The 13,196-nt window shown below is 34.2% G+C and overlaps 1 protein-coding gene across 3 annotated transcripts in view; it reads right to left on the bottom strand.

The window, feature by feature from the left end:
• Positions 1-13,196, bottom strand: part of LOC140434392 (probable phosphatase phospho2) — a 43,530-nt gene that overhangs the window by 18,207 nt on the left and 12,127 nt on the right. The window contains exon 3 of one of the 3 annotated variants that reach the window (XR_011950052.1): positions 11,010-12,577. The exons of 1 other annotated variant lie outside the window; for it this stretch is intronic. Coding sequence is in view for 1 of the 2 variants with exons in the window: in XM_072522598.1 (XP_072378699.1) it covers positions 11,595-12,577 (983 nt within the window). In the remaining variant the exon portion in view is untranslated. Of the gene's footprint in view, positions 1-11,009; positions 12,578-13,196 lie in introns of those variants that run through there. One more of the 3 variants, XM_072522598.1, reaches the window with a different exon arrangement.

The raw sequence follows: 13,196 nt of genomic DNA, 5'->3' as shown, positions 1-13,196 counted from the left end.
ACCCTTTGATAGATTAGGGGATAGATTTGGCAATCCTCAAATTAGCAGTTGCCAGATTACAACAGATGTTTACAATTAATCTCGAAAGAGACAAATATTTACTCGTTATTACTTCATATAAATTAAAAATTGCAGAATTCATAAAATAGTATAATCAAAATGTAATTTTTAAAAGCTTTATATCTTTATATTTGAAGCATACAACATATGCACTATAAAAACATGCCAACACTGCCAAACCGAAATATTTTTGACATTTGCTGCTATATTCAGCTTGTACTTTCGGTAAACTCCTAAACTCAACCCTAAAGGCTGATTTATAAACTTAACGTTGGCGCTGGCGTTTGCCGTTGGCGTTAAAGATCATTTCTAATTTTACATTTTTATTTGGTATTATTAATTTTTGCTTGAAAATTATTACAATGGAAATTGGCCTTGAAAACTCGGCCTATGTTAGATGCAGTGGCACTTATACACGATACTTTGTATTCGAGAAACGCTGAGCCTTCAAAATAAAAGATAACGTCAATACAGACGGAGACCGATTAACCAGAACAGAAATACAATAGGTCATTTTAATTATTATACAAATATAAAAAACTGGGTAACATAGCAGTTTTTTAAATATACCAGGATGCAGGTTCCAGTATTTGAAATATTTCTGCAAATGGTAAAACCAAAAATAAATATAAACTATCGCTCGGATGGAATTTCTATTATATAGGGAATATAAATTAAATTATCTAAACTATTTCACTTTATAAACACGTAGAAATACAAACATAAACAAATAATTTAGTTTGATTTGTTTGACAAACCTTGTCACTTTTTCGGTATCGCTATTGGCTGAGATGACAAAGATACAGTTTTTTTATGTTCTGTGATCGTGACTACAACCACAGAAGGGTCGGTGTATTCCAAGGTTAATAGATGTTAAGTTAACATCTACTAACCTTGGGTGTATTCCATCGAGCAAAAAGACAAAAGAGGGAAGCTAATCGTTATGAAAAGGCGACCAAAAAAGTGGCCTCTGATGGCGGACATATCCGGAAATCCGAATGCGCCAAATTTAAATTTTCCGACACTTATTAACAGTAGCTATAAAATAGTTTTCAGAATTTGTCTTAGACGAGAAAATTTTAATTAAATATTAACGATAACAGTCTAAAATGTGAAACAATTGTTAAAAAACTTTAATATAAATAAGATTTCATGTGACAGTTGGGACAAATAATAACATAACCCAACTAAATTTGATTTCTTAAACAAACAAAGACTCTCTTTCCTTGTTTAATTTGGCCTCTCAAGATGGCACTTCCTGTCTAACAATATTTTTGCCCCCACTACCTTTACATTCCCTCTTTTGTCTTTTTGCTCGATGGTGTATTCTATGCATCGAGCAAAAAGACAAAAGAGGGAATCTAATCGTTATGAAAAGGCGACCAAAAAAGTGGCCTCTGATGGCGGACATATCCGGAAATGCGAATGCGCCAAATTTAAATTTTCCGACACTTATTAACAGTAGCTATAAAATAGTTTTCAGAATGTGTCTTAGACGAGAAAATTTTAATTAAATATTAACGATAACAGTCTAAAATGTGAAACAATTGTTAAAAAACTTCAATATAAATAAGATTTCATGTGACAGTTGGGACAAATAATAACATAACCCAACTAAATTTGATTTCTTAAGTTGGTTCATCTTGAACGGAACCGAACGACAGCGGCAAACGATGTTTATAAATAGACCTACGAGTTTCCCATTTGACCATGTTGTAACGAGAACGTCAGCGCCAGCGCCAACGCCAACGTAACGTTTATAAATCAGCCTAAAGGCTGATTTATAAACTAAATAATTCCGGTGAACGCAGCATCACAAATTCCATATAGTTGAAACAGGTGAAATCTCAAGCGATGCTTTTTGAAGTTATACTTCTATACGCGCGCTCCACGTTGGAAATTTGTATGGGAGTGAATCTGTGAAATCATTACATATGTAAGATAATGAGTAAGAGAGAGACAGAAGATATATTTTCTCTCTCTTTCTCTCTAGAATATAAAAATGTTCCTTTTGTATATATAATTTAATATTATATATAAACTCTTGGACAAAATTAACGCACCACTCATATTTTTCTCAATAATCTTTATTTATTGATAATTTACTGTACGACAAGTTGCCTATAGACCTTGTTTGACAGTGACAGTTGTTATGTAAGCTAATAATAGTCTTGTTTTAACAATAATTTGTATTAAACTTCGTTTTAGACTAAAAGTAAGTTAAACTTTTCATAAAAAGTGCCGATTAAAGCAAAGTGCTTGTGAGAAACAAGCTTTTTATTGTGATATTTTTCATCACATAAGTTCATTTGCATAAAAATCAAATAAAAAAATGAACCGCCAAAGAAATTTGTAAATGGAGGGGCAGTGCGAGCATCGAATCTCCTAGATGAAGGATATTCAATGCGATACGTTGCAGGTTTTTTAGGAAGATATCATTCCAGCATCAGACGCAAAGTGAGGCGATATAATGAAACAGGGTAGTGCCATCGAAGACCATGGCAAGGGCGAAAACGTTGCACTAATCAAATTGATGATCGTTTTTTTGAGACAACGTGCTCTCAGAGATAGGAGAGTCAACAGCAATTTGCTAAAAAATGAAGGAGCAGATGTTCGAAATGTCGCGATATCGTCTCGAACAGTTAGAAAACGTTTACATGAAGCAGAATTAAGCAACAGGAAACCGGCCAAAAAACCCTTGCTTACCAGAGAACACAGGGTTCAGGGATTGAATTTTGCAAGATGGCATCAAAATTGGACCATCGATGATTGGAAACGAGTTCTTTTCTCCGATGAGACTAGAGTAAGCCTAAAAGCTCCAGATGGTCGTGAGCGTGTCTGGCGAAGGCGAGGAGAAAGGTTTGCCAGCTGCAATATCTCTCCTAAAGTACCTTTTAGTGGTGGCTCTAAAATGTTTTGGGTGGGAATTTGTTTTGACGCTCGTACTGAGTTGGTCCCCATACGTACGAGGTCTATAAATGCCCATTATTACTTGGACAACTTATTGTCGAACATGTAATGCCTTTTGCTCTGTTTCTTGGACCTAATTTTTTATTCATGCAAGACAACGCTCGTCCTCATGTGGCTCGACAAGTTATTGGCTGCCTTAATAATGTTGATATTCAATTATTAGAGTGGCCACCTAACAGTCCGGACATAAATCCTATAGAGCATCTATGGGACTATCTCCCATAGACCCCCTATTGCCAATCACAACCAACTCATTGAGGCCGTTATTGAAGAATGGGAGAATATTCCGCAAGCTTTTGTTGAACATTTGATATCAAGCATGCCTCGATGCATAAATGCAGTCATAAGAAGTAGAGGAGGGCTTACACGAAATTAGTGTAGATCCAGATGCATTTTATTGTGTTAGTTTATTGATTTTTTTCTTTTTGCAATTTGGAGTTATGCTAGCTTATTTACGCATTTCCGGCAAAAACAAATTTTTAAAGAAACAATAAGGCAAATTAAGGTCATGATAAAGTCATGTTGGACTTATTTGTAGGTGTTTATTATTATTTCAATGTAACTTAGTTTTATTTTGTGTTCATATTGTAAATATTTAGATTAATTAAAGTGGTGCGTTAATTTTGTCCAGGAGTGTATTATATAAAGATATATATATATATATATATACATATAATATTATACATATAATAAAATATTTATTAATATTATTATTTATGTGATATGTTTTGTATTATTTATTAAATGTTCATAATTATATTAGTCTTTTGTATTTCAAAATAATAATCTCAATAAATCACTGTCTGATCCAGAACTGTCAATTTTGAAATACATTTGTGTCATGTCCTCGGTAGTATAGTAGTCAGTATCCCCGCCTGTCACGCGGGAGACCGGGGTTCGATTCCCAGTCGGGGAGGACTTTTTTATTAATATTATTATATTATTGTCATTTTTAAATACTTATGGATATTGCATTTTAATTTGTATTGTATTATTATATGGAATTATGTTGCACTGTATTGTAGTGTATTTTTTTATGTATATTATTGCCATTTTTAAATACTTATGAATATTGCAGTTTAATTTGTATTGTATTATTATATTAATAACAAAATAAACAATGAATTTTACTGCAGAGTATGTGTAAAAAAATTTTGCATTCAACTCCTTTCATACATATATGAAAATAAAAATATACATTTTCATCAAAATATTGATTCAATCCTTCATTGTTAGTAAGTTGTTATTAATTCTGTTTCTCTTTCTGCTATGTCTTACCTATAGAATTACATATGTAACGATTGTGCAGATTGACTCCCAAATAAATTTGTAACGGCGAATGCGTGTATAGAAGTGTGGCAGTCCCACTGGACTGATAACATGACGTCTGACAGCATTACCGGTAAATATTTAGTAGATGTGCTACTCAAAGACCAAAAAGTGAAAATGGAGGTTGACTCGGGCGCGAGTTATTCAGTGTTAAGCAAATCAACCTACCATAAAATCTTTAGTAAAAATCGACCTAAAATAGATAAATCCAGTATTATTTTACGGGACTATCAAAACACAGTGATAGCCACACTGGGTAAGTGTCAAGTGGAGGTAAAGAGAGGTTAAAGATCAGCGACACTTCCTCTCATAGTCACTAAAGGCAATCGCGCCAATCTACTCGGAAGAAACTGGTTTGATAGTTTAGGTTTAACCATAGCTGGGGTAAGTCAAATTTTATCAATGATTAATTATTCAGAAGAATACCCAGATGTATTTAATACAGATTTGGGATCTTACCCGGGTCCCCCAGTAAGTTTTTCGTTGAACAAAAATGTAAAGCCGGTTATGCGTAAAGCTCGTAAAGTTCCATTTGCGCTAAAAGACAAAATCGAAGTTGAACTGGACAGGCTTATTGCGCAAGGGGTTTTAGAGCCGATTACGCACCCAAAATGGTACACCTCAATCGTGACTGTTTGCAAAGAAAACGGGGAGGTTAGGATTTGTGGTGACTACGAATTCACATTGAATTTAGTGTTAAATCCGGAACTTATTCAGTGCCATCCGTACAGAGTATCTTATCCACACTTGAGGGCGGTAAAGTTTTTGCAAAATTGGACATGGCGCAAGCTTATCTAGAGTTGTGTCAACCGCGAAGCTGCTGAAGGACAAATAATAATTACGCATAAAGGGGCTTTTAAATGCAATCGTTTACAGTTCGGTATATCAGTGGCTCCACAAATTTTTCATAGACACTAGATTAACGGGTATTCCTGCACTACCTTATTACGATGACATTTTAATAGTCGGTAGTTCAGAAATAGACTTGGATTCAAAAGCGCGCGCGGTGTTATAGCGTTTCCAGGAAGACGGACTGCATTTGCGCAAAGAAAAGTGCCTTTTTCGAACAAAAACTATATAGTTTCTTGGTTTTCAAATTAGTGAAGATGGTTTACGCCCATTAAAGACTAAATTGCGGTTATAACTGATGCGCCTGCGTCAACCAATAAAACCGAGTTGCAAGTGTTTCTTGGACTTTTAAATTTTTATCATGTTTTTCTAAAGGACAAGGCAACAATTGCGAATCCGTAACATGCACTGCTCCGAAAGGACGTTCCCTGGCAGTTGAGCGAAGATGCAGGTGTATTTGTCCTTACACCTTGTCCTGATGCCTTTGTTTCGCGCATTAGTCATAGGTCACTGGTTTTTTCCCTTGGGGTACAAGTTTTGTCCTTAGGGAAATAGGTTCACTTTTTATACTTCTTTGAAGGACCACCCAGAAAACTGGGACAAATGAAAGTTTCGAAAAGAACGTTTTAACAATTATTACAACAACGTATTTTGGACGCCGATAACATGCTTACGATAGTGCGTTAAACCTTCTGAGGTGCGGCTAGCGCGGACAGGAGCCTAACGCTCATCCATTGCTGGATTCGAACTGATTCCAACTACCTTGAATCATTACGCTCGTAAATCGTTTCTTAAAATTCAGAAATCGTCCCCCTGACCCTCGACGTATATAAAGGATATGTTTACAATTAAAATACCTTCGACTTTCCTTTCATTGGTAAAATTACCTGAGAAGGGTATTTTGCAACTTTCGTTAATGTTGGGAATTTTCGAATGATTCAAACCGATAATTTGGAAATCATTAATCCCTTCATTGTTATAATTCTTTGTTGGGTATTTTTAATCTGAGAAAGGTATTCCAGAGATACTGTCACCCAGAATTCTTAGATGGGCTCTTATGTTATCTGCTTATGATTACGAATTATGTTACGTACCAGGTTCAAAAACTCAGAATGCAGATGCTCTTAGCAGATTGCCACAAAATGTACATGCGCCAGAACCACCCCATGCGTGTTTACATATTTGAGATCTATCAAATTCTCTATTTTTAATATAAGATTGATGTTCACTTATTCTAACATTTAATGGCCTTGATGTATTCACATTCACAAAGTATTTTATAAATACAATTCTTTGTCCTTTCTGATAATGAACATAGGGTTCAATGGAATGATTCAAATATAGTTCTAAAAGAAACAGATGGTAAAAAGAGAAAAATCAAAGAAGTGGCTCTAAATATGCTAAATGAGACCAATTGTGTCGCAAATTCCTCGGCAGAATGTAGTAGGATCTGGTTACTCGTATTAAAAGACTAAGTTATTAAAAAGAAAATACCAGTAGTAGACCGGGGACAATTGAAACCCGGTATTTTGAAATAAATCATTAATAAGATATTAAATAAAAACTTGAACTTGTCAAGTTGTTTCAATTGTCCCCGTGGCAGGGACGAATGAAACAGATACCTGGGACAATTGAAACAGCACTAAGACATAGAAAAATAGTGTTTATTCTAGTGAAAACCATACAATATAAAATATTTTTATTCTGAAAGGCAATTGTAGCATACGTATAGTTCTTCTTGGCGAGTACACTCTTCATGGGACTAATGACGACACTTAGTGCACTGCACCGATTTCTCTCCAGGGCGACTACTACGATATGCTTCCAAGCAAACCAGACAATAGCAATCATCCTCTTCGTCGCTATCACTCTGTTGCTGATTGTTCTAGCATTGTTTGGTTTTCTTGTATTTTCTAAAAGTTGTATTTGATTCGTCGTTTAACTAAGTCACTTTTTTCTTAACCTGTTTTTTCTTTTTTGCGTTATATTCCTCTTGGATAGCATTTTTCTCCGGCGTATCTGTATAAACTGCAGACTTCCTCACTTTTCGTTTGCCAATTGTTTTTCTAGGGAGCGCTTTCGGCAACGGTCTAACTGCTTCTGGTGAAAATACAACCTGCGATGCTTGAGCAATGCAAGTGCTTGGAGACGCTGGCGGTGTGTGATTTTGTGGTGATGTTGGCAAGATATCAGCTCTCTTAGTATGTAGAGGATCTTCACTAGGTGCTTCTGGAAGAACGTCAGTGGCATATAGTGTCGTGTTATTAAGAGCTGGTCTATCCGTGACATATGAAGGTGCAAAATCTAGTTCCGTAAATATGTCTCTGTTAAAGGGATATATGCCTGTGAATGCAAATCCAACTATAATCTTTGATTGCGTGAGGGCCAACGGTAGAAATAATTTAGCTCTGCTGGCTATGTCGTAAATTGTCATCGTTTTTCCTGGATTATTTCTCATCCAAGAATCGCAACTTGAATTGAAAGCCTTTTTGAAGGGACCGTAGATAGAACGATCCAGAGGTTGCAACTTATGCCAAGAAATGACAAGACGACAATGCCATTTGTTTTACAGAAATCCAAGCAGCGTATACTTATGTGCGACTGGTGGTTATCAAGTAAAAGCAATACTTTATTTTCGGTTGAAGCGTTAGTATGCTTTTGAAAATGATTAAGGTATACCAAGAACTCTTCCTCTTGCATCCACCCGCTCGCGTTTCCCGCTCCAATACACCCCACTGGACCGTCACGGACTAAGTGATCCTTGTATCTTTTTCGTGGAAAAATAAAAATGGACGGTATACTGTTACCGATAGCATTGACGGCTAAAGCTATGGTCACCAATGTTCCCCTCTCTCCGGATGTAAGTGCTCCCACCTGTCTTGTCCCCTTTTCGGCAACAACTTTACTAGGTTTTTGAACCGTCGTTACCCCCGTTTCATCAATATTATATATATCTTTTATTATCTGTTATCATAAAAAAGTTTTACGTTCGTTACATTGAAACTGGTTGCTCTGGAAAGACTTGTGGCTTGAGCGCAGCGGATTGAAAGTTCTGGATTGCGTTTAATAAATCCAGACAACCAATCTTCTCCTGCCATAGCATTTTGTCTCCAGGTATCAGGCATGTTCAACGAATATTTCACGGCCAATTGAAAGGCCAATTTCCGAATTTCTTTAGGCGGTAACCCGTAAAATAAATGTGCCGCTTTGATTATGTATCCAGCAATGCTTTTTTCCTGGTCTATGTCAAATACTCGTCTCACGCAATGATAACCCATTGTGACTGGAGTAACGAATTGGTCAATTGCTTTTTTCTTTTTTTTGATAAATCTACTTAATGGCACGTAGTGTAGATCAAATTTAGCTGCAGCTGATCTTATGGACGTGTTATTTTCAGTAACCTCTTTATAGGCTTCTTCATAAACCAAAACGGGTTTTAAACCCCTTTCCGTTTTTCTCACTCGTACTCGTGGCATCCTAAAACAAACCAAACAGTTAATCGGGCTCGTGCACAAACTATGTTGACAATTTTTCCAAATTTTTTCTACAATTTAATCTACGTTATCTCACATGAATTTGAGGGGGGTATTAATAACGCCCCTAAAGTGTTAACCACTGGATACACTACTACAACGTACAATAATAAATAATATAAAAGACTACTCTGTGGACAATTGAAACATGTTTCAATCGTCCCCTATACTATTTGTTTCAATCGTCCCCACGAGACATTTTTTCGTAAACACTTAAATATCTTTTCACTCTAGGACAATAGTAATAATTTAAACTGGCCTCCCTAAAGAAGAAATGCCAATTTAACTACAAAAATAGTCGAAGCTGCATACTTACGTTCCGATATATTGCGTCACCTTTTGTTGTTCAGTGCAAAAGTTTACTTCGGTAGCGGTAAATCACGCTAACGAGAATGTACGCATGTAATGCAAACGACAATCAAATGGCTGATTGATAGAGACACCGGGCTCCTAGAGGCGCTGCGTTTGCTACAAGCGCGCGCGGTTTTAATCACGGAATACTACCAATATGGCGGCTGTTTCAATTGTACCCTGTTTCAATTGTCCCCGGTCTACCCTATTAGTAAGTCGGTACCACATAGAGGATACACCATTTATGTTTTTTAAATAACAAACATATAAAATCAAAATTTGGTTTTTATTGAAAGTAAACTAAATGCACGACCAAATACTTACCATGTCGGGATAGTATTATGAGGTTTTTTCCCTGGTTTTCCCTCATAATTTACTACAGAATCAGTAACAGGAGAGTTTTACTGTCATCATGGCATGTGTTTGTCTTTTTAAAGACGAATTACATGCTGTGATTTTTTCTGACGGATATTCTCAAGTTAAAGTTGATTTCATGTAATCGAATGAACTATCTTAAAAGTAAAATCGTCCCAGAATCATTTTAAAGTTATCTACTTTAAAATGTATAATGTATGTCTGAATTGTCAATATAAATGAGTCAAATAAAATTAAATTATTAGAAGAATTTTTCACCAAGTAACAAAAAAACAAAATTTGTTTAACTTACTAATGTTTATTATATTTTAAGAACGATTTCCGAAGTGGAAATTGAAACGTCAATAAACTTACTTTAACCTTTAATTGTAGCTTATTCCCATTTAAATAGCAATTAATTAAAAATGCCATAAGAAAATAGCTTCAAAACAATATTAAGAAAATATTTCTATTCAAACAAAAAATTAAATTAAAGGTACTTGGAGATAGTGCAAGCACTCCTGACCACGGCGCAGTAGACGAAATTTGGTTGAGTCCCCACTTCCATGCGAAACGCATTGTACTATGCACTGTATAATTCCGCTTACAATAGAACTTTTCTGCCTTTACGTGAATTTGATTCCGCCTTCGCGCAGCTCCATGGTCAGGAGTGTTTGAACTATCTCTACCACTGGTCTACATGCAATTCCGTCAATTGTCGTCGACTTTTTCGTAGGGCACATAAATGTCTTCGTGAACTACACATTATAAAAACTATGAACATACTGGTTTGTCAATAGTCTGAATAAACTTTATCCATTTAATAATTAGCACTAAATTCTCGTTTTCGTTTTAACATTATTTATGACCGTACCGAGAAAGTGTAGGGTATATATCTAGTGACTAGATATCGATATCAAGGACAGCCTGTGTTGACCGAGAGAGATAACTATTAGCAGAGCTTCGAGCTTTTCTTAAAGAAGTTTACACAACAGCTGCTTTATGTTAGATTTCATGTCAAAAGTAAAATACTAGGAATAGCCTTCTATTCCAACATGCATCTCCAGTTCACTTTTGAAAAAAACTATATTTTTCACTCTTTACGAGGAGAAAAGACGTTAAAATGAAAGTAAAAGATTGCATTTCATTTCAATTCGAAAACCACCATTGTTCTACATGTACCAGTTCTATAGGGAGTCACTAACTTAGCATTGCGGCGCCTTCTCCACTCTCCTATCAATTCACATCTTTGATGTCTAATTTATTTCTACTGTATCGTAGCACTCGATCTATTTGTATTATATGTCAATGATGACTACGATCAAAATCGAACTCTTCTTTTTTGTTTTAATTAAAAACAAAGATACCTTTTCTTTTCTTCCCATATTTAATTTCTTGGCGCTCTATTTTTAATATTAATAGGCAACACTTCCTAAGCCATTCTTATTAGATTTTCATTCACAGTTTAAAACGACCTCTCTAGTACTTTCTACAGACAGGTTGATATTATATAATACTCAAAAGTTTTTAAATCCTTCTTTATTTACATTATAGGTATACAGCAATTCAATGACTTTAAATATTTGTCATACAATAATTTGAAATTTACACTAATTAATATTTTTATAACAACTAAATATGGTTTTTCCTAAACTAAATTCCTTTTAATATAACACAATTTCTTAACAATATTTAATTTTCGAAGGTCTATATTTATTGTTCATTTTTAAATAAAAACGAAGTACTCAACCTATCTCGAGAGCTGAATCAAAACGAGCAAACTTTTTTTAAATATGGAAAAAATTCCTTTGGTTATACAACGTCTGATCTGACACAATGATCTATGGAGACATATTCATGCCAAGTATACATTCAGTTAATTGTTTAAAATAATGTTTACACCTTTTTTCCAATATGTTTTTTCAAATGTTTCTTCAGATTACATTGCTAGGAAAATTCCTTAAAACAAATTTCACATGTTAAAGGTTTTTCTCCGATGTGTGTTGTCAAATGTGTTTTTAAAACTTTGCAGAGAAAACTGATTAAAACAAATTTCACAATTAGTAACGTTTTTCTCAAATGTGTACTTTGTTATGATTTTATCAAGTTGATTTGCCGAGAAAACTGCCTAAGACAAATTTCACACTTTTAAGCTTTTTCCCCAGTATGTGTTCGCAAATGCGATTTCAAATTATATACTGAAATAAATTTTTTAAAGCAAATTTCACACTTGTAAGGTTTTTCCCCAGTATGTGTTCGCAAATGCATTTTTAAATTAGATGATGAAGTAAATGTTTTAAAGCAAATTTCACACTTGTACGGTTTTTCCCCAGTATGTCTTTTCTTATGATTTCTCAAATGGCTGTGCTGAGAAAACTGCTTAAGACAAATATCACACTTGTAAGGCTTTTCCCCAGTATGCGTTCGCAAATGAATTTTCAAATGAGTTGCTTTAGTAAATGCCTTATCGCAAATTTCACATTTGTAGGGTTTTTCCCCAGTATGTGTTCGCAAATGTATTGTTAAACTATGTGCTAGAGTAAAAGTTTTAAAGCAAATTTCACACTTAAAAGGTTTTTCTCCAGTATGTGTTCGCAGATGCATTTTCAAATGATATGATGAAGTAAATGTTTTAAAGCATATTTCACACTTGTACGGTTTTTCCCCAGTATGTCTTTTCTTATGTTCCCTCAAGTGTTTTTGCTGAGAAAACTGCTTAAGACAAATTTCACACTTGTAAGGTTTTTCCCCAGTATGCGTTCGCAAATGAATTTTCAAATGAATTGGTTTATTAAATGCCTTAACGCAAATTTCACACTTGTAGGGTTTGTCTCCAGTATGTGTTCGCAAATGTATTTTTAAATTATCTGCTGTAGTATATGTCTTAAAGCACATTTCACACATGTAAGGTTTTTCCCCAGTATGTGTTCGCAAATGTATTTTCAAATTATTTCCTCTAGTATATGTCTTAGAGCAAATATCACACTTGTAAGGTTTTTGTCCAATCTGAACTATTACACTTTTGTTTAATATGGTTTCTTCAGGATGTTCACTAATTTGTTGTTGTTTGTGGTATGAATGATTAGGTGATGTATTTTTAGTTTCTATTTTATTGCTGATTTGGGAAATACCTAAAATATAAAACGAACTATAAAAATTTGTTTTTTTTTCTGCAAGGAAATATTTGTGCAGAAACTTAACAACAGGTATAAAAACAAATATATCTCTAATATTTCTAAGTATATATATATATATATATATATATATATATATATATATATATATATATATATATATCTAGTAATAAACAATGTAAAACAGGCAAGTTTACCTTTTGCAATTTACTATTTAAAGTTTCAAGCAATTGTTGATCCACTTAATAATATTAATAAACAATATTGTTATACTCAGTTCGCTGATCTCAGTCCCAATTGTCTAGTAAATTTAGAAATTAATTTTTGATTTGTTAAATTTTGATTAACTGTCACTGACTGGAAATTATTATACAACTCGGCATACGTTCCTATATTCCTTATTATTCATAATTATGCTTCCTTTTTCAATGATAAGTAACAGTTGGTTTATTTGGGCTATTAAGCTGTTATTAAGGTGTGGTAGGAATTTTCTTATTGTATGTCTCAATGAATGAATCTGAGTTAAAATATTCCCAAACTAAGCGAAGAGACTATAACAATAATTTATAACTAAAGTAGGTACAGATTATAAACATTTTATTTTTTTGCCTATAAT

The sequence above is a fragment of the Diabrotica undecimpunctata genome, chromosome 2, assembly GCF_040954645.1.
Source record: "Diabrotica undecimpunctata isolate CICGRU chromosome 2, icDiaUnde3, whole genome shotgun sequence".
NCBI classification, from domain to species: domain Eukaryota; kingdom Metazoa; phylum Arthropoda; class Insecta; order Coleoptera; family Chrysomelidae; genus Diabrotica; species Diabrotica undecimpunctata.
The sequence above is the reverse complement of the archived record's forward strand: the minus strand, read 5'-3'. Positions and strand labels throughout refer to the sequence as shown.